Here is a 26,253-nt window from a genome sequence, read left to right on the forward strand (position 1 = left end):
CTATCATATCAACCTTTTCTAAAATTCTATTCACCTCCTTAACTTCTTTCTTGTTTATTTTGAGGTTAGATTTATTGAGTTCAGAGAGGGGGAGGTTGAGGATGGAGCTGACTAAGAGCATTTTCCTCTGTTTATGGCTATTAAAGATGAGGTGCCTTAACCCAAGACACTATCTTGAATAATGGGACTTTTCTTATCTTAATATTTTATGGACATATACTGTGTTATGTCATGTTAATGGTAAAGGAAACACAGATGTCCTGGGTTATAATTTCAATTGACACTTTGTCAATTCTCTTATTGTATTTACAACCTATTCAATTAAGAAAATTCCTTTTTTATATTATGGTTAAACATATATGGAGATCATAAATTTGAGTGACACAGACAGCCTGAGCTGGGATTGTTCTAAAATGTATTTAAGGCTTCTCATTCTTTTTATCAGACAGTCAGAATCAGAATCTGTCTGTATGTACGTACATGTTCACTAGCTTTAAGGGAATAAACAATATGAATTTATACACCACCTAGCCTGTTTGCCTCTTTTAACTAAACTTTCAGGTCACTTAGCCCTGTCTGTCTCAGTTCCTCATCTGTAAAATGAGCTGGAGAAGGAAATGGCAAACACTTCATTATCTTTGCCAAGAAAACCCCAAACAGGGTCATGGAGAGTGGCACCAGACTGAAACAACTCAACCACAAAGTATGAATTTAATTCTTCTACATTTATGTATCAGTTCTTCCTAGGGTGCCCTGAGATGATGAAAAATAAGCATAGCCTTTAATATCTCTACTCAATTGCCAAAAGTCTAGTGGACTTAATTTTTAAATATTCTTTTTTGGATCTATATATTTTTTCTTGTTTATCTTTCTATTTTATTTGTTAAGAAACAGCCTGCTACAGTGTGCAGGGTGCTAGACTTTGAGTCAGGAAGACCTAGTTTCAAATTCCAACTTGGATAACTTTGGGTGACTCTGGCCAACTCACTGAACCCAAATCCCTAGGATGTTTTTACTAAGTAATAGATGCATTGGGATCTTTGTTAGCTGTGCTCAATTTTATAGGATGCTGCCCTTTGGTATGGGTGCAACCATATTCCTTTGCTTTTTCATACACCATATACCACATTTCTCATTAGTGACAAGTAGTCTCATGTGATTTGAATCCTGCTCATTGATATATGAACTTTCTGACTTGTTCTAACTATAATGGAGTTTGGTGAATATTCATCTGAGGGAACTACAAGTAAATAAGGGACCTGGGAGTGGTAGGAGGAAGATTATGGTATATACTTTTAAGGTTAATCTGCATTTTAAAAAGTTAATCCTCATTATGAATACTTTCTTAAGTCTAGACAATCAACAAACCAATAAATCAAACCCTCATTTGTAAAGACTGCTAATTTTTAATTACTGTGAAAATTTAAGAATGGACTCTAAAAGTCAACTAGAGCAGGCTCCAGCACGTCCCTGCTACACCTGTAGTTGACTTAAACCTGTGGTTCCTCTCTGACATCCTCCTGTTGATTCTATTAATCTCTACTTTTGCCTTCTTATTCTAATGCTTCTAAGCAATTTTATTATAAAATGTACTGATCCAGACTCTGTTTCATCATGTTTCCTGAGAGACTGAAGATTCTAAAATTGTTTCAGAGCTCTTTCTTCCATATCAGTTTATTTGGTGTGTTCAGAATTCTTCTTTATCCAAGAGGCAACATTACTCAGGAAATTCCCTTTTTATTAAGAAAGTGTAATTTTTGAATTCTCAAATTTGGGGTTACTTTCAAGAAACCCCCTAAGACGAACACTTCCCAAGAAATCTCCCTCTTTTGATAAAAGTATGGACTCCAGGGTCACATTGCCTAGGAAACAGAAATCTTTTTCTAGTAGCTATTATCTACCAATCCTTAGGACACTCTCCTTTCTTCCTCAGTTAATTCAGTTCCTGGCTTATAGTCTGTAAGTAAGGAGGATTTTGTTATTCTTTCTTAGAATTTAGATCTCAGGATCCATGGCCATAACAATCTCTAGTTCTCAGGTGCCAGATAGTAACTCTCAGAATAGCTCTAAGTATCCTAGATAGTAATTCCTAGAATCATAGTGATAGACACTGCAACTACACAGTGAGATATGGAATGACATAAGTAATATTTACTACACTTGTGCTGAACAATATTACTAAAGTTAACCTGTGAGCTTAATGCTGGCAAGATACCTTCTTTGTCTATTGCCCTATAAAGCGAGTGGGCACTGGTCAGTAATTGGGGAACCGATAGGGGATTTGTGATTTGGGTAATGTATATAGAAATGCATGTACCTGCCTCAATCGGCCCCCACTGAGGCTTGGGGGATTCAGGGAAGTGCACAAACTAGAATGCTATGCCTGTCTCAACTGGCCCCATTGAGACATAGGGATTACTACCCCCACTTCTCTCCAGCCCCTGCAAAAAAGGTGATTAGGGAAGCTGTAGGAATCGGTGCTTCTATTATTAGCAGTTATTAGCAATAGACTACAATGAAGTAAGCTAGTTTTTTTTAACCCCTTATCGTGTCTCCATTCCTATCTTCCTGTCTGCCTGGATCAAGAGTGAACCTGTGCTAATGCTAGAACACATTAGCAGTCCTCCCGTGTGTTTATCTACTAGAGGCTGGAGTCCAAAAAACTCATGTGTTCTCTTGCCCAATACAGACTCTCCACTCCAACCCTTCCTTTCATACTAGGGGACATCAACAGATACATTAATATTCCTTCAAACACCCTAGTTCTTCAATGTACTCATTCCTATGACCTACTCGTTTACACTACCTCAGCTAAACACAAAAAGGTTACAACCTTGGCTTTACCATCACCCACAGGTGTTCAACTTGATCATGAACTCCAAAATTCCTTTATCTAATTAAAACTTTGTATCATTCTTTCACTTTGCATTATGATCCCTAACCCTGTTCCTCATGTCCTTTCGTTCTTCCCCAGCCCATCACCCCTTTACTGGCTATAATGCCTTGCCTTCCCTATCTCAACCCCTTGGTGAATTAGTTAAACTCTGTGCTATCCTCTGCACTCAAGTCTCTTGCCAATAGGTCTCATCACTAATCATGGCTAACCACCCCCCAACTTTGTTACTCCCACTGTCCACTGCCTATTTATATGCTGGTGAAAGGAGATAGAGAAAATCACTAAACCATGCTGGCTGAGTCCCCTACAAATTTATGTTACACAATCTTGATTGGGTCCTCACTGAACAAGGCAACCCTGTTATATCTCCCTAATCAAATCAATATCTTACTCACCACAATGGCTTTTCCAAACCTTTTCATCCCTTCTCAAGCCATTCATGGCACCCTACCCCCCAATCCTTGCACCTGACAATCTTGTCTCATATTTCACTGAAAAAAAATGAGGCCATTCACTGACAGCAGGTCCTTCTCATCTCACATCACTCAGATGTCTTCTACCATTATTTTTACCTTTGTGAGAGAGAGGTTGACGATTCTAGCCCAAGGATGGGGAACCTGAAGTCTTGAGGCCACATGTGGCCTTCTAGGTCCTTGGGTGCAGCCTTCTGACTGAGTCCAAGTTTTATTAAGGGGATTTATTCTGTGAAGTTTGGATTCAGTCAAAGGGCCGCACTTCAGGACTTAGAGGGCCACATGTGGCTTCAAGGCCAAAGGCTCCCTACCCCTGTAATCTAGCCCTTCTCCTTGAAGTGTGTCTCATCTTCTTGCCAAGGCAAACCCTTATATATGTTTCCTTGATCCAGTTCTATCCTTTATTTTCTAGTAGGTTGCCTCCTCTGTGATCCCCACTTTCTCACTGATCTTCAATTTCTCCCAATCTACTACTTCCCAGCTGCCTCAAAACATGCAAGTCTCCTCCAACCTCAAAACAAAACAAAACAAATACTCAATTAATCATTCCACCTCTACTAGCTATCATCTTTCTTCTCTTTCACGGCTAATCTCTTTAAGAAAGCTTTCTAAAACTGAAGGCTTCATTTTCCTCACTTTTTTCTTTTAACTGAGTCTCTTATCTAACACATACGCAAGTTCAGCAGCCACTCATGAGCCTGAAGATTTAATATCCTGTTTTGGACCTGGGCTGGTTTAGCTCTGCTTAGGCATCTTGGTGACTCCCAACTTCTAAAGGCTCATCATGTTGGCGCTGGAATTATTACAGATACTTGACCTACTTTATTCCTACTTCGAACTTCTGAACTTCCATGTACCAGCCTCAGGGACTCTGGTAGCAGGGACTGTAGGAGTACAACATCACACCTGGCCCCTCTCACTGTCTTCTTAACCCTCTGCAGTATGGTTTCTTGACTTCGTCATTCAGCTGAACTCTGAAGTCACCAATGATCTCATTCACCAGATCTAATTACCTCTTCTCCACCATCATTCTTCTTGATCTCTTTCTAACCTTAGATACTTGTCATTTTTTTTTCCTGAATACTCTCTCCACTCTAGATTTAGACAGTGTCTCTAGACGTGGCTCTCTCCTCTCTTCCTTCTTGTCTGACTGCTTTATCCATGGATGTTCCCCCAGGGTCTGTCCTGAGCTCTCTACTTTTCTTTAGGTAGACTATCTCACTTGGTTATCTTATCAGCTTCCACTGGTTTAATTATATCTATGTAGATGATTTTCAGATCTACTTATCCATTTTTAAGCTCTCTTCAGACCTCCTCTCCCACCACCAGATGCTTATCGGACATTTCAAACTAGAAATTGCCTTTTTCACTATTTGTTTTCTGAAGTTAATTATACAGTATTCGGTGGGTCCCCAGTAGAAGGGCAGTAGGTCTTCATGTCCATGGCATATTCTAGCTAGTTTGTTATTGGGTCTGTGGAATTGATCACAGCAATTCAAAGAACTGAACTGGGTAATAGTTAGTCTCAATGACAGGTATGGGCCCTGGAAATCCCCCCTTGAACTTTCCCACATGGCCAAGTCTCTGGTGATGGCCTGAGGCATCGACCCATCCCAGTATTCCTTTCAACTGGCCTTTCTGTTGTGGCCCCACCCTAGACCATCACTCCTTAATTCCTTCTAGACCTCTTCCACATGGCCCAGGTCCCTAGCATTCTCTTGGAGCACCTGGTCCTTCTCTGTTACCTCCCAGTCACACCAGACTACTTGACCACTCCTAGATCCTTCTCACAGTCTTCCTGTACATAAGGTCCATCTTGTCCCCCATTAAAATGCTCAGATTCCCTAAGACTCTGGCTGCATTGTAGTCACAAATATGCTCAGACTCAATCTGGCCCACTTGTCAACAGTGTCACAAATGCTCAGATTCCTTAAGAGTCTGGCCAAAAGGCTGGTGTTCTAATATAGAGGTTCACTAATTTTGAGCGTGCAAACAAAACTCTCATGCAGCAAGGTCGTCAGCACTAATGAAGGGTAAAAAGATATATCCTTTAAAAGCAACACTGAGGAAAGTGAAGTAGAAAGAACCATGTCCCCTTCCCCCATTTATGTTATGGAGGATGCTGGATAAAATTCCCTTTCTAAAAGATTCAAGTATAGCCATTCCATTCCAAAGGCGGGTTACAGAACACGTTCGACGATGGACACGGCCTTTTCCTCAGGACTTCACCCTTGGGCTTCTCTCCTCTACTCTGCGGTTTGTCTCCTCCTCCAGTTTTACCCCGGGGTACACCCAGGCCCACTTTTCCTCCCCTCCCCTGCTGATAAAGAACTCGGGTCACCGGAGAGACTTGGCTGCCTTTACCTCGTTTAAACCCAACAGATTCGAAGATCACAGGGGACCAATCCCCATCGAGAGCTCCCGTGACAGACAGTTGCAAGCACCAATGAGAGAGCGCAGAAGTGGAAATAATGAATTCTGGAGCAGCAGCATTCCTGAGAAGGAATCCGGGGACCAGTTCGTGAGTTCGATTCCCATTGTGACGCCAACCCTGGGGCGGGCAGATGAGCCAGATTGACAGATCCTTCCAAACCAATGGCCTAACGATAGCGGCTGAGTGGCAGCGGTCGCCACCCGTGGAGACACTGGAAAGGTAGAGCGGGGCGGGCAGAGGACGGCAGGGTAGGAGAGGAAAGAGGTGGCATAATTTATTTATTTTCCTGGAGGAGAAGTTCCGGAGGTGCAGGTGGGGCCCGCAGGTGAGTGTTTCCCGCATGGGGGAAATTCCTCTGTGCAGGTGGAGGCTGGGGAGGGGCGCGGCTTTGCCTAGCAGGTGAGGCGGCAGCTCCAGCCCCAGCCCCAGCCCGTGCTCGGTGCGCAGTGCTTGGCCGCGGAGCTCCTCCTCTCCAAATGGAGGGTAACCTCGCTGCAGAGAGAGGGGCGGGGGGGGGGGGGGGGCAGTCCCGGCAGGCATAATAACCTCTCCAGGAGAGAGAACCAGTTCGTTATCCAGGGCCCTCCAGAATCTCCCTGGCTTGGTCCTGGCCTTGGTTCGGCCTTGGCCCTGGTCCTAGTCCCTCAGCCGGCCGGCCCTGGGGCTTAGGGATGGTGCAAAAAGCCAGTGAAGCACTCAGAACACCATTCTTCTCCCGGCGGAGGAAAAAGGCCAGGAGGTGGGGGAAGGGAGGGGAGCGGGGGAGGGGCGGATATCCAAGAAGCCTAGAAAAGGAGACACGTCCTTCCAAGATGCAACAACGGCGGGCAACTGTAGCGGAAAGTGGTTGGCCATAGGATGTGCATTCACATCTCCGTCCCTGGCACTACCCGTGTGACCCCTGGGCAAATCATTGTCCTCATCTATAAAGGTGACCTGTAAGATTTCTTCCAGCTCTAAGCTCCTGACTTTGTGCTTTACTCCCCAGTCCCGGCTTTCTCCTCCTGCACCAGGCTCCCGACATCCCAGATTGCCCATAAACCCTTTACAAAGAAACAAAAACAACCCCCCCGACTCGACCCCCCCCCCCCAAAAAAAAAAACCGACCGAAATATCTATCTCCTGCTTCATTAGCTGCCCAGTAGAGTTTATTCCAGCCACCTTTCCCTGGGATACCCAGGTAGTGGCCTAGCCAGCAGCGTGGCCAGGGGTTAGATCGTTTCTAGTAAGAAACTCTGCTAAGAAAACCTGATGCAAAACACCCTACATCTCCCTTTTCCAGGCAGTCCCCCTACTTCTTTGGTCCAGTACCTTAAGTTTTAGTGAAGATAAACTACATCAGTTTTTCCCCCCATTGGAGGGAATCTTATGTAAGAATGCAGAAGTGAGCAAAATTTAAGTTAGTCTCACACAATCTGTTTACTTGGGTGTTTTCCTTCCTCCTGGATTTAATGTTTCTAGTTATCCTTTTGTAGCTACAGCTTAACAAATGCCTTTTAAAAATCTTCTCAAGAAATGTTACTGGTCAAAATTTACCGTAGTTTCTTAAAGTCGTCTAATTCTATCTGTCATCCATTCTTCATTTTCAAGTAATTGTATCTCCAAAAACTGGCCCAGGATGAAAGTGCCAGTGCTTTTCAAATATCACCCTTCATAAAAACGAAGTCATTGTGCTAGGGGAACATTCTTGTAAAGGACAAATGGTAAATAATTCCTTGCCATTATCTGTGACTTTGATGAGGTTTCAGAGAAATCTCTGTTTTTCAGGGTGGGAGTGAGAAAGTAGGTACTGGGGAGGCAGAGGCAGAAAGTACTGATTCTTTCCCCTTTCAATTAGGTATTAAGATTTAGAAACAGATTAGTGGCATATTAATCTGTACTCAAAAGTCATCTTCTCACATTTTTAAAAATTGGTGGGCAAGAGACTCTGGCAGAATTTATCCTACCTAGGCAGCTATTGGGAGGAGATCTGGAATGGGACAACTAGAGATGGCAGGATAAATGTACTGAAGCACGATTACAGACAATGGCTGGGGCTTATAGCCAAGTTTCCAATGCCACATGAAGGAGCAGGTTAGATCATTTTCTTCAAAGGCTTCAGGCCAAAACTTTCAGGAGGCTGAACTGTCAGCAGGTTCTGCAAATGGTAAGTACTTGACAAATCAGAAAATAATGTTCGAAAATGTGTAGTATTGTTATAGGTAGCAGCAATCCTTTCACTCTTCAACTTTGAATACAAAGAACAAGGCATGCAAAAAATATAGAGATATATAGATAGGTATAGATATATCACAAATCAGAACAACTCTTAGTAAATTAATTAAGGGGTATATTTACATTTCTATTGTCAATTTGAATGATTTATGTGAACTGGGGTTTTGAATTTTTAATATATTGAAGTCATCACGGGCTCTCAGGATGAGATAAAATATTTCAATTTTAAGAAATGTGAACATTTATGGTCCTCTGTCTTGGGCAACTGACTAGTCTTAACATATTCAAGAAATGAATTTTGAGTTGATTTTTAGAAGCTAACGTATTAGGTCTTCCACAGCCTGGCTCCAAACTAGTTCCAGCCTTATGACTCTCACTATTTTGCCTTCAACAAAATTTTACATCTGCATCTGTGCTCTTTTTGTGACATCATACTCTTAACTTTCCCAATACATTTTGCCCATGCCATTCCACAAGCTTGGAATCCTCTCTTTTCCACCTCACCCCCACTTTCCATCATTCCAGTCTCCACCTATAGAAATCCTATTAATTGCTCAAAGCAAATATCACCTCTTGTACAAAGATGTATTGGTCAAGTGATAAGGATGAGGTTCAACCAATGGACAGCCTCTGTTCCACTGCTATCCTGGAAATGTCATGAGCAGACAAAGAAGATTCCCTGCACATTAGGTGAACCCACTGTGGCAAATTTACAGGAAGATTTGGACAAAAGGCTCAAAGGATGGAAAGACATGGATGCCCTGTAATCTGCATTATTGGAGGTATTGTTCACAGATCCATTTGAGTATTTTGAGTGCAGAGACCAGCACATGACCAAGAATTTTTCTCATGCTGTGAAAACTAAGGTTGTTCTATAGCTTAGAATTAACATTTTTATTTAGGAATCCTGTTAATAATCAGCGACTTCATGTCATAGTGGGTAGATTACCAGCCTTGGAGTCAGGAGGACCAGAGTTCAAGTCCTACTTTGGCACCTACTGGCTTTGTGACCTGGGGCAAGTCTTTTAGCCTTTCGGTGTGACCCATATAATTTTTTGACAGTAAAGTTGCAGAACAGTTGTTGATTTGGATCTGCATTGTTAGTTTTCTACAGTGGTGAGTCACAGATTTGGACACCTTCACCCCATCCAAACAATCAAGACTCTACTTCATCTCATGGTCAGCCTTGTTTGAAAAGAATAAGCCTGAAGGTCATGGCTAGTTGACAGACTAATCTGTTCCCTGCTCTGGTTTCCCATATAGGTATTTCATACTGATGTTTTATTAACCGTATCTTATGTTTCTTTCTTTCATATAACCAACTCAGTGGTGATTTCACATGAACACCACGAGTGACATTTTGTGTTGGTCCTGGAGTCAGGAAGACCTGAGTTCAAATCCTGCCTCAGACACTTGACACATTTACTAGCAGTGTGACCTTGGGCAAGTAACTTAACTCCAATTGCCCTGCCTTCCCCCCCTCCAAAAAAAAAATTGAAAAGTAAGAGTACTCTTTCTACAACAACTTTATGAGGTCAACTTTGATATACTTTCAAGTACTTTATGTATCAGCTGTTTAATATCTATAAGTGATATGAACTAAGAGCAATAGACATGAATGAACTAAGATAACAGATGTATAGTTCAGCTCTGTTTTGGTCCCCATATAATGTTTAAAAAGTACCCAGGGTTGGGCAGCTCTTTGGAGGATTTATGGGAGGACATGGATCAATTGCAAAGGATTAGGTTCTGATCTCAGTATCGTTGGAGGGAGTACCCTCGATTTAAGGAGGGACCATGAATTCATTAAAGCATTGGGGTGATAAAGATTAAAAACAGTTCAAGAAGCCAATTTTGGTGTCTGTAAAAGGTTTTGTACCCTAAGAAAGGAGGGATAAGCTTCACTTTGGTGTCTAACAGCTGTCCTATCAGGGGTGAATTACTTTTACTTAAAGACTAACCTTATTGATTTGATTTTCTGTTTATTGGTGCAGCACTGTGTTAGATACCACCTTGGTAATTATAATAAGTAGCCTTTCTGAATACAGTAATTATATTATTTTGCTCAAAATGGTTATTCATCTTCAGTATCAGATCTGCAAGATTTTGTAAGTCCATTTGCTGGCATAGTAGCAGAATGGTGTATTGGCTATCTGGGTTTAGAGTCTGGAAGATCTGGGTTCAAATGCTGCTTCAGATGCCTATTAGCCTATTAGACAAGTCAACTATTCACGCTCTGCCTTTAGCAAAACCCTAGAATTTATCTAAGTCTCTATGTTGATTTTTGGTATTGTTATCAAACAACAAGGCATTTATTAAATGTCACGCAGATACCACGCTAGGTGCTAGGCACATAAGGAGAAAAATACCAGTCCCTGCCCTCAAAGAGTTCCTATTGTATTGGGAAGAGATAACATATAAATATAAAAGTATATATAAGATACACACACATATGCAAAGAATTTCAAGGAGTGGGTGGGTTACGGCACTACTAAGGGATCAGGAAAGGCTTCATGTAGAAGGCACACTTGAGTTAAGCTTCAAAGGAAATTGGAGATTCTGGGACATAGTGAGTAGGGATGGCATGAGGGAGGATGGTGTGAGTGGAATTGTTGGTTCCAGAACACACTAGAGCCAGAAAGTTAAGAACCAACAGGGCTTTATTGAGCTTGGTGATGTGGGAGCCCCACCTACACCAAAGGAACAAAAGGACAAAGCTTATATGTTTCAATTTAGGCAGGAGCTAAATTGGGTGTGGGGTACCTCCTGATTGGACTGGGCTTGTTGCTGGGGCTAGTAACAGGACAGTCTGGCCTTCAGGTTAGCTCTCTTGTTAATAGATAGGACTATTCTGGATATTTGCTGTCTCAGCAGAAAGGAAGGTCGAAGACAGGGTGGGGATTGCAATGCAAACGGTCAGAGAAAAGATAGAGGACTGCAGACAAAATGGAGTTGCTTCAGCTCTCTTAGCTACCTACAGTGGGACTGCCGATTTTACCTTCGCATCTCTTGACTTCTCCCCCTTCTCTCCTCTGACACTGCCACCACCTTGCGGCAGGCTCCTATCACCTCACACTTGGTCTATCACAGTAGCCTGCTGCTTGGTCTCTTGGTTACAAACAAGCCTCTTCCTGCTCCAGTCCATCCCCCCTCTCAGCTGTCAAAATGATCAATCTGCCCCAGCCCACCTTTCCAAAACCCTTATACCTTCTACTTCCCACTTATTTTACAGTCCTGTGACACTGGCCTTCTTGCTGTTTCTCACAGAACACACTCCATCTTCCAACTCCAGGCATTTTCACTGGCTGTCCCTTATACCTGGAATTTGATCCCCATTCATCTCTGCCTCTTGGCATTCTTGGATCCCACTTCTACTGGAAGCCTTTCCTGATTCCTCTTGATTCTAATGCCTTACCTGTGCTGATTATTTCCACATGGTCCTGTATATAGTTTGTACATAGTTGTTTGCATGTGTTTTCCCCTATTAAATTCTGAGCCTGAAACAGGGACTGTCTTACTTTTGTTTGTACCTTTTGTAAATTTATATTTAGAACAGTGCCTGGCAGATAATAGTAGACCTTTAATAAATAAATTGATTGACTTATTGACAAACTGTGAAAGGAACAGAGATTAGAGACTGAATATTTTGTGTAAGGAACAGCAAGAAAGTCAGTTTGGCTGGACTGAAAAATGTGTGAAAGGGAATAATATATAACACAACTAGAAAGATGTTGGAGCCAGGTTGTAAAAGGCCAAACAGGAATTTGGATTCTACCCCAGGGCTGCTGAGTAACTGACGTTTACTGAGTTTTGGGATGACAAAATCAGACCTGTACTTCAGGAATAATGCTTCATGTATCACAGTAATATGGAGGATAGATTGGAGAGGGGCGAGACTTGAATCCGGGATATCAGTTAAGGCCTATTTTAATATTTCACGTGAATAATGATAAAAGATTTGGGCTAGGGTGGTGACTGTGTGAGTGGAAAGAAAGGGGTTATGCAAGACATTGGGTGATAAAATGAACCAGCCTTGGCAATTACTTACATCTGTGGGCTGATAGAGAATGAGGAGTTGAGGATATGACTCTACAAAGTTGTGAATCTAGGTGATTGAAGTATATCATTGATGGAAATAGGAAGTTTGGAAGAGGAGTAGATTTTCTGGAAAAGATGGCAAGTTCAGTTTTTGACATGCTAAGTTTGAGATACCTATAAGACATCTATTTTGAAATGCCAAATGGCCCAATATTTTCTGATACATTGTATTCCCTCTAAATTAATTTTAATTCTTGTGCCAATTCTAAATGAACTGAATTTGGCCTTCGGTTTCCTATGTTCAAATTCATGCAAGTGTTTTGACTTTATTTTTCCATCTCTCTGCCTCACTTGTGAGAGACCTACAGCAATATTTTTTTTTAAACAGTGTGGGTTTTGTAAATTTACTGTACTAAATTAACTTATGAAGGGCGTTGCTGGTACCCAGCAGTTGACAATGGGGGGATGAGTGTTTCCTCTTCCAAAGGAGGATTTACTGCTGAAAAAAGATTTTGTAAGATTTCTTGCCAATCAGGACTTATTAGTGTTTGTAGGTATAGGAGACTGCTGTGAGGTGTGCGCTGTTAGGAACCATACAAAACAAATGAAAGACCTGGGATTCTGCTTTCCAGGAGCTAAAACAGAAACATAACCTCCCATGGCAAGAGTTGCCTTTAAGTAGAGGGGGCTACACTTCCAGGAACAGTTTTGCTTCAAGGTTTTGTTGTGGCCATGAGGAATGAAAGGAAAGGTAATAGTCTTGAGGTCACCGAGAGCCACTCTGCAAATTGGATAAACATAGGAATGGCTTTTAAGTTTAAATTGCTTCTTTTCTGTGATATATCTTGAGGGCTGTAAGAATTGTGTTATTTATACATTTTGATGTTTTCTTATAAAAATGCTGGGTCAGCCAAGCTCTCAGCGGTTCTGGCTTATCATAGTAAGGAAGAGGTAGTACTATATAATTTAAACAGAAGAATTCATCTTAACATTTTATGTAAAGTCCATATTGTTTTTCTGCATACTAAGATCCCATTTTCTTCTGCCATTAACTTAATAATTCTTAGCTATAGTGTCCTTGTTATTTCTATTGCAGATATTAAAGATTCTATATATTTTAAGTGCCCAAGAGTAGACAGCATACCTTTGATAATGGTCAAGGTGAGTGTAGGCACCAATATAGGAATCAGGGTGCAGAAGCTTGTCAAATAATTTCCTGACTTAATTGATTTCAGTTTTAACCTTACACATCTCTTGGGAGTTCTTAAAAGATAGTTCATTTGAGGAAGTTTGCATATTGGTTCATTTTCTGCATTAGCTTTTGTATACTCTGTACGTTTTTGTCAACCCAGATCTTTATTCTCAAAGTGTCCATTTTCTGCCCTTCTCAATCTGTAGTTCTTACTGACCTCCATTCCAGGAGTGCCTCATTGCAATTCAGGAGATAGTTATTCCACGTGAATGCTTAGAATAAAGAGAGCACAATAGGGGGATTTTTCAAAATAATATTAACCACATAAGAACAACAAAACAAGGGAAATTGCTAGAACCCAGAAATAAAAATAAAACATCATAAAATCCTTTGAAATAGTAATAATGGAATATTATTCAAAGTTTTTCCATAAGGATTTGGCTTCTGCTAATATAGACTAAACTGGAGAGGCTATAAAACATTGCTATTTAGGGATGTTGTGAATTCACTGATTCCACCTAGTGTCTCTTAAATCCCATCTTTATGCCTCTATGGAAGAAAATACTATTTAAACTGTAATTACCTGAGAAACATTTTTCATACTACTGGAAATGAATAGTCTGCCTACTGACAGACATCAGCAAATTTAAGAGAGGAGAAGGAATCAAGGGTAGAGAGAATTGTTAGTGCTATTGCGAAATACCCACAACAATAAAAAACATACTATCTGGAAGAGCTAGGAATTTTCTGTTCCCCTATGTTCAGGCTGTACCATACTTAAACCTTCATATCTCTATACATACACACATAGACACTTACAAATGCCCGTAGGCATGAAAGAATTCTGTATGTAGCTATATCATATATATTTTCTATTTGTGTTCCCTGTGCTTAGCGTAATGCTTGACACATAGTAAGCACTCAGTAAATGACTCTTAATTCCTTCTCAAATAAGAATCTGAATGTGACCTTTGAATTTAAAAAGTTTTCTTTTGTAATAGAAAGGCTTATTAAAATAGAGATAGAAATATTTCTTGTGTAAATAGAAAGCCTTCTAGAGATATAATTATGCTGCTGGCCAGATTCATTCAACATCAGATAGCAATCTCTGCCATTCTCCATCAGCCATCACTTTACTATACTCCATGACAGGTGTCACTCTCCACTTTGCCCTGTTAGGAATTACTCTGTTTCAGGCATGTTTCTCTATTCCAAGCTGGTCTCCAAGTGTGATTTTTTTACACATTAGGTCACCTACAATACTTTGTAACAGTACTTCCTAAGGATACTGTGGTTACAGCTTTTTCAGTGGTTTTATAGGTGATCTCTACCATTCCTTGGGGAGTGCCATGGTTAGATAATAAGTTTCTCCCAGGAAGAAAGGACAATAGTTAATGTGTTCTGTGTTTCTATTTCCTTTGCTCCTGTACTATAGACCTCAGCTGTATGTATTATTGTCACTTGTAACTTCATCCTCCATGTACTGGAGTCACTCCATCTCTTATTCATGGAGGAATTCCTAGGCATAGAGGTTCTTCCTAGTCGATATCCTTATCCAGTAGCTATGAAGTTTAGGTCAACTCTCACAGTTATGCTTCTCAGCAAAGCTTCTCATCCGATGATTATGAAGCTTCCTTCAAACTTATCAACCAGATAGCACCAGGAAGTACAGAACCTTGGTCAAGAATATGCATATTCTTTGACCTTTGCTTAAACTTCCTCTCTTACCTCTTTTCTCTGAACCAAACTACTGTCTCCCTTTTTCTTCTTTCTCCTCAACTCTCACCTAAACTTGGTCAGAAGTTTTTAAGACCTGGGTTGAGTTAAGTTCCTCTTCCCCCAAGGTGTCTACAGTTTTTACTTGGGATAGGGTTTGAGAGACATCATGTTAAAAAGACTATTTAAACTTATCCAAGCAGAATCCCTGCTTTAGGCAAAATAGTAACTGCCATGCTGGGGAGAGAATTCTGAGATATGATTGAATTTGGTTCACCTTGATGTCAAGTAACCTCCACAGTTCTTCCCCACGCCCCAAATAACATTACAGCTTAGTCACTAATTCTCTGTGCCCTCTATATTTTACAAAAAAAGACTTCCAGAAAAGAATATTTTAGCCTGCCTTGGTGACATTTTTTCCAGTCTTTGGCCACATTTAATATCAGGAGGATTTTCCTTAACAGTAATTATTAACTCCTTACAATTCTTACCTAACAAGTGATAATCAGATTCTTCAAGGTGGATTCTTGTACCTTTCCTAAATAAAGAGCACTGGGGCACATGTTAATCTTGGTTTAATTCTAACCCTTCACTCATTTTTCGTATTCTCCTTTGAATACTTAAAGTTTGTCATAGGTCAATAGAATGTACAGTGATATATTGAGCAGTAGCAAACATTAATGGGAGGGTTACTTACAACTTCTTATATGATAGATCTCTGTTTTTTACTATTTTGTTCTTATTTGCAAATAATGAAGGGGACATTTTCCCTAAAATGTCTGATTGATTCATGATGCTGTCTGGGGAGTGTTGTTTTTGTTTTATATTTTACACTTCTAGGAATTATAGATGAGTTTGTTAAATTCTCAGAGGCTGGTTCATTAAAGTCTGTTAACTTGAGTAGTGTGATTTTAAATAAAAAGTGAAACAGTCTCTAACACTCCAATTTTCTCATCTGCAAATTAGAGTTTCAAGTCTCTTTATCCAGTGGTTTAGACTTTATAGGTTTTATTTGTTTCTAATCTTTGTTCTATTGCTTTAGCTCAAACATTCTAGGAAGAAAAGTATTTAAAAAACAATGGTGGAAAGCGTGGATAATAACAGCCAATATTTATTTCTTATAGAAAATTATAAGAACACACTTATCTACTTGATAGTTCAAACCTTTGAGTGCTTTTGTTGGAATCCCCTTGTGTTTAAAATTATGACATGCTTTAATGGTGTTTTGGTATTTAAACCCCAAAGTTTTGACCTGAAGGACAGTATAGTGAAAAATACGTTAAAATGATTACCTAAGTAAAAAATATTCTTTTTTTTTTTTAAACTTTGTCTAAGCCAGAGGTTCCCAAACTTTCTTGGCTCCCATTGCTCTTAGTGCCTCAGGAATTTTTTTCATGGTACTGGTAGCCAAAAGAAATACTTAACAGTTATATTTATTAAATAAGGACAAACAACTTAATAAGTATTTACATCCTTATACTTTAGTAGCTGTTTGAAAAATATGGAAATTGAAAGAAAAATTTGTTTTCCTGTCGTTCTTAAATATCCATAGTTACTAATGGGATGTGTGTGCCTGTTGGGTACTGTATAACTTCATAAACCTTGGAATCAGATTGGGCACCACCACCTTCATTTTATCTTCTACATTGATTTTTTTTTTTAATCACAACAGCCATGGAACCCAGCTTTGCAAAGATAGTTGCCACAAAAGAGGGTTCAAGGAGTTACTAGTGTAGCTGGAAGTATAAGTAAGCAAAAACATCACACATTCAAGAATGTCATCAAATGGACTGTGGTGCAATATAAAATTAAAATTCTGAGCTATATTCAACTAGTATGTTTCTCCCAAAATTTAAAATATTCCCCAGTGCCCCTGCAAATTAGCTGCAGGATCGGTGTGGGGGCTGCTAAATAATTAAAAGTATGTCTTCAGCAAGTGTTGCAATGCTGACCAGCACCTGAGATGCTGTCAAATCAGATTTTCATGTTCAGCAAACTTGAGGTGATTCACTCACCAAATTCCCATATGGTAGACTGGTTAGAATGTTAATAGAATAGTAGTAGAATTTTTAATTGAATAAAAGAATAGGAATAGAAATGTGAAGTGTAGTTGAGTCAGACGTGATTCTACTAGAGTGATGGGATGGCAGGATTTGGCAGTCAGAGGAAATCCGCTAAGTGAATTCTTGTGAGGCAACCTGGAGCTGGGGCAAAGCTCAGTCTTACTGACCTGTTCTATCATGCATGACTTTATTATTAGTGGCAAAGAAGTGCTAAAAATTATAGGGCCTTTAGATCTAGAGCTGGAATAGACTCTGACTCCTCCAGCTTCAATAATTCATAAAGTTCTCTTTAACTTCCCCAGTGACTTTATGGAAACTTATTTAAAATATCCTGTGATAATTTTTTTAGCTCATTGTCAACAGCAAGAGTTTATATTTTTATTGTACTTTACAGATTAAAAAAATGTTGTCCTATATAGTCACAAAACATCTACTCATCCAATTGACTTTCCATTGATATCAGTGTCAGTTGTAGTGTTACAAATGGATGATTTCCCATCATATCATAGGTTTTAGAGCTAGAAGAGGCCTTTAAGACTAGCGTATTCAGCGGCTCCCAATATTTTTGAGCATGAGAACTCTTTTTTTTAAATATCAGAAATTCTGACGCTCCCACATGATAATAGTTGTACTATTAGTATCTATTGATCTTGAAAATAGGAATTTAGAATTTTGTGATGTCTGTCTACATTTTTTTTTGTAAGTATATTGGTATCTATGTAGATGTGGCCCTCATTTGGAAACTGGCATCCAGAGGATATTCAGGAAGGCTTTGAGCTCATGACATGATGAGGATTATTTGAAGGAACGGGGGATGTTTATCTTGGAGAAGAGAAAACTTCCAGGGGACATTATAGGGTCTTTAAAAACCTAAAGAGCTGTCATGTGGGAGAAGGTTTGTCCTTGTTCGTTTGGTCTTAGAAGCCAGAATTATGCCCAACTAGTGGAAATTAGAGAGGCAAATTTAGTCTCCATATAAAGAAAAACCTCCTGATAATTAGAGCATTGCAGAAGTAGAATAGGTTGTCTGGGATGTGGTGTTTTTTCCCTTTTAGTATTCATCAGACAAAGGTTGGATGGTCATTGGTGGGGATTGCTGTAAAGGGAATTCATGTTCAGGGATGGGTTGGACTGGATGGTCTGAGGGTCCTTCCAACTCAGTAATTCTTTGAAAATACTGAATTATAGTAAGCTACTGTGAATTCAATAATGCGTTTAAATAAATTTACATTTTAATTACATCTTTACACAGTTGAAAATTAGTACATATTTAGCCTATAGAACATATATATATTTGTGTGTGTGTGTGTGTGTGTGTGTGTGTATGTATGTATGTGTAAGAGAGAGCGAGAGAGAATTTCCCATGTCAGTTCAAGAAACATGTCACCAAGTATGGGTACTATGCTGGGTTTTGGAACATATGGAGAGACAAGAACTAGATGGGCTCTGTCCTCAAGGAGGCTAATATTCTACTTCTCTTGACACAACTATCATGTGGCAGGAGTTACAGGTACTGTTGTAGTGGAAGCCTTCATTTGTAAAATGCAAATGAGGCCCAAAGAGTTTAAATGACTTCCTTAAGGTCTTCAGGTAAGTAGCAAAGATGGAATTTGAACCTAGGTTATTTTACTCAAAATCTAGTACTCTTTTCATAAAACCCCTTCAGACCTTTTCCAGAGGGGTACTAGTTTTGCAAAAATTTGCATGATAGAATTCTCTTTCAGAATTGTCCCAAATTTATGATACCTGTGCACAAGCATAAATGAGAAATTGTTGATTTCTTTTCCCTTTAATCAAAAGTCCACATCATTTAAACACCCCCCCCCAAAAAAAGCAAACTAAGCACATAATTATTATTATTATTATATGTAATGTATCTGCCATAATGTTAGACTAGAAAAATATTCTATTAAATTACTTTGTCCCTTAAATTTATAATAGCTATGGCATCTGTGATCCTTAGGAGAACAATATATAAATAATGCACACACACATATAGACACATATACATATATGTACATATGTATACCTACACATGTGTACTCTGTACACATTGCACCTTAGGCTAGCAGGGGATTTTTTTCAGTATTGTGACAGATTCTCTTGAATGGTTCCCCTTTTGGCTTAGTTTAGATAGAATAGGACTTATCGTGAATTGCTGGTAGTTACAATGAATTTGAACTTAGTGAAGTATCAGCATTTCAGAAAAAATGATGTATCTGGAAACACCTGGGAGAGTTCAATTTTGTGAAAAGACTGAGTGTTGTATCCATTTTCATCTGTCTTGTTCAGTCGTTTTCAGTTGCGTCCAGCTCTTTGTAACCCAATTTGGGCTTTTCTTGGCAAAGATACTAGAGTTGTTTGCCTTTTTCTTCCCCAGCTCATTTTATAAATGAGGAAATTGAGGCAAACAGGGGTTAAGTGACTTGCTCAGGGTCACACAGCTAGTAAGTATCTGAGGCCAGATTTGAATTCAGGAAGATGATTAAATCTTTCTGACTCCAGGCATGGCACTGTATCCACTGCGCCACCTAGCTTTCATCCTAGCTACCTCCAAATATACTGGGTGCGAAAGCCGGGGTATGTAGTTCAAGAGCTCCAGTGTCTGGTCACCTTGTTACAATTCTATAAACTGTACAGGATGAAGGCAAAGAAAAAGTCATTAATAAGACCTCTTACTATTCCCCTTTCTCTCCATTAGAAAAATGGATTGTGCTAGAAATTGGAGGAAAACCTTTCTCCCATCCTTTAGTGACATACTTAGAAAAGAATCTACCACATTGCTAATAGTTCATATTAAGATTTTTGTCCCATAATACATTATTAAATGCACTTTAACCCTATTTGCTTTCCTCTTATATTGATGATCCGTGGCCCTGTTTTGAGATTCAGGGCTGTTGTGAAGCTTTCAAAAGAAAAGCAGTTGCAAGTCACTTTAATGATTGGTGATGATGATGATGATGATGATGATGATGATGATGATGATAAAGTACAAATATTATGTTATACAGAGCTTTGTGTGAAAGTGTTAGGGGCTTTAAGAGATACAAGGAAGTCAGAAACTATAGTAGGAAGCTCGAAAGATATCAGGAATTATTGAATATACACACATATATACACATACAATAAGATATACAATAACGTGTGTATATGTGTATTACGGTGTATATGACATATACGTATATTTATACGTATATGCATTCATATATGAAATATGCATATATATATGCAAAGATACATATTTTTGGCGGGAAGGAAGGGGATAGGAATTCAAATGGAGTTACTGACCTTTAATATAGAAGTGAACATTTGGTGAGGGGGTGGGGAATCTCTTTTCCCATGTTTATAACATATACATACACATTTGTATGTTTATCCTCATCAAATTTTAGTGAGACACCAGAGGTAATGTGGCATAGTAGATATAGGGCCAACATTGGAGTCAGGTAGACCTGGATTTACTTCTGACACATACTGACAGTTTGACCTTGGGCAAGTCACTTAATCCCAGGAAACTAAGACTGCTGATTTTTCAGACAAATAGCCCATTTTCATTATTGCAGAAAGTCTTAGAAAATGGACTAGAATTGGAGTCAGAAAATCCTGTATTTAAATTCTATTCTCTACCATTCACTTAGCCGTATCATCATAGGCAAGTTAGGAAATCAGGGGTTCAGTGTTTTAATAATCTGTAAAATTGAAATGAAAATACTTATACCTACCATAGGTTACAAGCCTATTATGAGAAAAGTGTTCAGTAAACAGGTGACCACAGTGTAACACAATGTGTACTATCATGACTAGTCTCCAATAGTGGTTTATGGTTTTTGTTGTTGTTTTTTGGCCATTTGTTATCTGAAAGCTTACTTTAATACAAAAGTACTAAAGAGGCTTTTTAGGTGGTAATATCTTCTCAACCTTAGCAAGTGCAGTGATAGTTGTTCAGAATTTATTTCATATTGAAGTTATTTTCAGGTTTGTTTTTTTTCTATGGGGCAGGGTAAGAAATGGAGGAGGAACTGGACTTGTGCTTTTATTGATAAAGGGAACTCCTGGTGAGGAAATTTTCTTGAATAATGCAGATCCATGTCAGCTCTGCAACTTAAAATCTAAGGAGCCATCTGGGTCACTGAGAAGTTAAATGGCTGGTCCTGGGTCTCATAGTCAATATAGTAGGATTTCCTAACTGCAAGACTACCATTCTACGTACTGGGAGTAACTCCTCCCTTTGGAACTTCCAACATATCCCTAAAATTATACTGTAAATTGAAGTATTAAAAGAATGCAGCTGTGTTTCTTTCTCTTTTCAATGGCCAGTTGGGCGTAATGGTTCTTCATTATTGTTGAACAAAGTTTATTAGATGGAAATATGCACCATATGTGTTGGAGATTGATTTGGGTGTTTTGATTGATTTATTTACTCCTTTTTTCCCTTTAGGATCCAACCTGTGCTTCTAGCTGAGTAGAGAGCTATAATTTTTTTAAATAAAGTGCCAACCAGGGATTGTCTTTGGTACCTGCACTTTCTAGAGATCGTTCAGTACTTTCACATTGCTGTGACGGTAAAAATTGTATTCAAGTTGGAGAAAATGAAGCAGTTGAAAAGAAAAAGGAAAAGCAATTTTAGTGTTCAAGAAACTCAGACCCTTTTGAAAGAAATTAGAAAGAGGAAAGAAGTAATATTTTCCAAGCAGCTCAATACAACAATTAATGAGATGAAAAGGAAGGCTTGGGAGGAGATTGCTGAGTGTGTGAATGCTGTGGGTGAAGGAGAACAAAGAACCGGGGCTGAGGTGAAAAGGCGATACCTGGACTGGCGAGCACTTATGAAAAGGAAATGGTTGAAGGCAAACATGAAGCTGGTGGACTCTGGCTTCCCCCGTTCATCGTCAGATTTCAATGACTCTCTCACTGAAGAGTTGGATGAAAAGATTTTGTTTCCAAATGAGTCAAATTTGGACTGGCAAAATACAGCTGATTTCAAGGAAGCAGATGGATCCTTAACAGAAATCAAAGAGGAAGAAGAGGAGGAGGAAGAGAAGGGTCCACAGAATTTTGAAGTAAGTGGTTAATGTGGTTCTGTGTGCAGTATTAGCACGTAATCCTTCCTTGACTGGAGAAAAATATATGTATATGTATGATTATATTTGTTTATACATACACACACATACTTACATGCACAAATACACACCTTTATATATGCATAGAAAACATATTCCCTATGGTAGTCTTCAGATTTTCATTATAACTCATGTTTTTGCTTTACCATCTGCAGAATTTTAGCATGCAGTTTTACTTTGTGTGGCTAAGCAATCCAGATTTTAAGCAATGTTGGGAATTAAAGTGCTTTCACTGAAGTTGTAAATAAATACTTAAACAGTCCTCTTTTCCCTTCTTGCAGTTTGAAATGGAGGAGGAGGAGGAAGAAATGTTATCCTCTGTGGTGCCAGATTCCAAGAGGGAAAACGAGCTTGATGACTTCCCCCACATCAAAGAGTTTGGTACTCTCTCCTCAATACAGTCTCAGTCTGCCTATGATGATTCGTACTTACTTATAAGCTTGGAGAAACAGAAGCTTGAGATAGAAAAGCAACGGCTAGATATCGAAGCAGAAAGACTACAGATAGAAAAAGAGCGCCTGCAAATTGAGAAGGAACGGTTATGGCATTTAGACATGGAGCATGAGAGACTGCAAGTAGAGAAAGAGCGGCTGCAAATCGAAAGAGAAAAATTGAGGTTACAGGTTGTCCATTTGGAGAAACCTGCTCTGGAAAATGATCTCGGCCAAGCAGAAAAAAGCATTCTGCAGCCCCTGGATTTAGAGACTGAGAAATTGAAACTTGAGAAGGAACGCTTACAACTAGAAAAAGACAGGTTGCAGTTTCTGAAGTTTGAATCTGAGAAACTTCAGATTGAAAAGGAACGTTTACAGATAGAAAAAGAACGGCTTCGTATTCAGAGGGAGGGACACTTGAAATGAATTTTCTTGTTTCTATAAGTAATGGATATCTTCATGTAAAGGTTTATAAGTCATAGGTAGGATTTCTCTAAATCAAGTAGCAACAAGACTGTTGCTTTTTTTTTTTTAGCTGTTTTTCCTGTCAGTTTGTTAGTGTATTTAAAATGAAAAAAAAAATTGTGGTAGGCAATAACTCATTGTGACTAAGTAGTACATATTTTATGTGATATAGACTTTTCACTATAGGAAAAATGAATATGCTATTCTCTTCCATTCAGTAAAGTTACTTAGGGTATTGTGTAATATGTGTCCAGGATTCATAAGCACCTTCATGTCTAGGCTAATTGTGTAATTTCAATATTATATTAACTTTGCTCCTAAAACTACAGACAATTGAAATAAATCTACACTGGTTATGTAGAGGTACTTAAATGACCAAAACGTTAAATATTATATATGTAGAAATGTGTAGTTATCTTATAGTGTATTGAATGATAATAATTCCTTTTCCTCCACACACACTGTAGTTCACAAACAGCCATTTAAGATTCAGCAGTTCAGGAATTATTAGAGATTTACCTAAAATGAATCATATTCAAAAACTGTTCCACTTATCCTGATGACTTTGGGTATTTTTGTCAGTGTCAGACTTGTGTAGACACAGCTGAAGAATTAGTCCCCTTTCATCTTGAGTCCTACAACAATCTGTCTTCTCTATATTAACTAAAAGCTTGAACAAGTAGATGGGTGAGCATGAAAGAAATTTTGCAGTTGTACATGAGTATAACCCTGCTGCAATTTTTTAGGCTTTTACAAAAGGAGTTGGGGGGAGGGGCATAATTCTTGCTAAGACAAAATGGATTTCTTCTCTATGCCCCACCCCAAGGAATAATATTTGTTTCATCAGCTCCATTGGCATTTAGTCACAGAAGCTAAGGATTTATTTAAATCGGTGAAAACCCTCTCCCTCATACTGGAGGTGCTTCCTCCATGCTCAGGTCATGACCCCTGGTCCAGCCACGGTTGGATTGGAGTGTAGAGCTATTGCTTCCTGGGCTGGTTCTGGGAATTGAAGTCTTCCATTGATCAATTTAGCACCTTTCATGAGCACTACATTCACTTTAAAAAGGGGGGGCGGGGAGAGAAAATGGAAACATCTTTCAACTAGATCTTTTGTATTTTCTGTTTTGTAGAACTGAAGCCTAGCACTTAATTCATCTCACACATTGACAGAACTTGACTGGCTGTGTATTTGCTCCTTGTGAAATCCAGAATGGCTCGCTGATGTATAAAACTAGGACATATACCATAGGTTACACCTACATAGGTTATATGTGTATAAGTATATTTGTACTTCCCGACTCTGCAAATAGTGTTATTTTTCTATTGTTGAGACAACCACTTCTGCCATAGAAATAAATTTACTTATACTGATGGCCTATGGATCTGTTATTTCAAGTGGGGTGTTCAGCTAAGGTAAATGGGATTGTTGTGCTTGGGACATGGATCTTGGGGAGAGTGGGAGTAGTCTTTAGGATTGTCTCTTTAAGCATAGAAAGAATAGAGAGCAAATGGCTTCAGTTCTCACCACACATGAGAATCACTGAATTTTAGAGTTGGAATGGATCATAATCAAGATTTAGTCCGACCCATGAATAAAATAGAATCCTCACTATAACATACCTGGCAAGTGGTCATCCAGCTTCTGCTAGAAGATCTCCAAAGAGGGGGAGGGAAACCGCTGCCTCCTAAGGCAGCCCATTCAGGGGTAGCTCTAATCATTAGGAAGTTTTCTTTCTCATCAAGCCTATGTCTGCCTCTGTGTCATTTCCATTCATTGTTCCATGTTTGCCCTCTGGAGCCAAACTGAGGAACACTCTGCTGAGGATAATAATAGCACCTATCTCTCAGGGTTGTTATGAGGATCAAAATAGGATAATTTTGTAAAGTAGTTAATAGATACTTTTTTCTTTCCTTTTTACTGCTTTTTCCTAACTCCCTTTTCCTCTTAGCCAAGTCAGTTTTTGCAAGAATATAAAGTTAGACTCTTTAAATCTCTGGAATACTAGATTTTAGAAGAGATAGTCCTGTTCCTACCTCATTTCCCCCCTTTTTTCCCCTGTTGAACTCACCATGATTTCATTGGAATGGTGAAGCCTCACAAAAGGTAAATATTTAATGCATAAACCCATTTCTTTTATACCTGGTGGTGACATCTTCATGGCTGACTTGTGACCTTTGATGATCAGCAGCCCTCCTAGAACTACGCCTCCAAAAGATGTTTTGTTTTTCTTTTGAGAACAGTACTTTATCTGCAGGTGTTGACCCCATGTTTATGCAGTGTACAGTACTGTGTCTCAGCACCTTTTTGAACCCCTTATGAATTATTCTTCTTGTATCATGTAAGTTGCTTATCCAAAGAAAATAGAAGTAATATAAAAAGAAAAAGGTATTTCTTCCCTGTCTTTTTCACCCCAATCCCTTATGCTATGATAACAAATTACAAATGACTTTTAACTGATTGCCCTACTAAAACTTTGGAATGCTGAATGTTACCCCATTTGGGGGGCAGTGCAGCTACAAGGGATGGAAGAAGTGAGTTGGCTGAGTTTTCACTAGTATGAACTTGGAAGCTTAGCTCTTCCCCTTGAACTAGTGGTTATGCAGGTAAAGCACCCTGCATAATTTACGTATTACATTTGCCAGTTTGACAGCTGATCCAAATGGGGTACTTCTATTATACCCAAGTGCAAGTCATTCCGATTTGTCTTTTTTTCCAAAAAAATTAAAAACTAGGCTCAAAAAGATCCCGTTGGATCTTATTTGTCTCTTTATCCCAATGCTGCTCCAGCACTCAGCTCTCAATGTATTTTATACAATGTTAATGTTGAATGAATGGATTATCTTCAACTAGCACTTCTGTATGGGTGAACCTGCAATCTAATATCCATCAGTGATCTTTCTGCTTCAGTCCTGTATTTCATCTGCCAAAAAGACATTCACTTGGAGGTGTCATCTAAAACTCAACAAAACCAAAAGGTAAACTCACCTTTTTTTTTTTTTTTTTCCAAATTGGCCCCTTTCCCCCCTGCCTTCTTGTTTGTGACAGGTGAAGGATGAAAGACTGAAAGGTGAAAGGTGAAAGACTGAGGAAAACAAAAGTTCAATCTTCCAAGCATATTGACTTATTAAGTGATGCTTGCCAATTACCCGACAAACCAGGACAAGACCTCTACAGCTTAGGCCTAGACCATGAATTCAAGGGGAA

The 26,253-nt window shown here is 39.2% G+C and overlaps 1 protein-coding gene across 2 annotated transcripts; it reads left to right on the top strand.

Moving 5' to 3' along the window:
- The first annotated feature begins 5,984 nt into the window (after positions 1-5,984).
- MSANTD4 (Myb/SANT DNA binding domain containing 4 with coiled-coils) lies at positions 5,985-24,420 on the top strand. Of its 2 annotated transcripts, none has more exons than XM_036747676.1 (3): positions 5,985-6,128; positions 21,465-22,086; positions 22,428-24,420. In XM_036747676.1, exons 2-3 carry the CDS (start codon positions 21,616-21,618, stop codon positions 23,004-23,006), a joined length of 1,050 nt encoding a protein of 349 aa, XP_036603571.1. In that variant the 5' UTR covers positions 5,985-6,128; positions 21,465-21,615; the 3' UTR covers positions 23,007-24,420. The 2 variants fall into 2 exon arrangements, with proteins under 2 accessions (XP_036603571.1, XP_036603572.1); XM_036747677.1 differs by lacking the exon at positions 5,985-6,128 and adding an exon at positions 7,782-7,949 and having other exon boundaries at positions 22,428-24,410.
- Positions 24,421-26,253: the final 1,833 nt, after the last annotated feature.

This window comes from Trichosurus vulpecula, chromosome 2, assembly GCF_011100635.1.
Source record: "Trichosurus vulpecula isolate mTriVul1 chromosome 2, mTriVul1.pri, whole genome shotgun sequence".
Taxonomy (NCBI): domain Eukaryota; kingdom Metazoa; phylum Chordata; class Mammalia; order Diprotodontia; family Phalangeridae; genus Trichosurus; species Trichosurus vulpecula.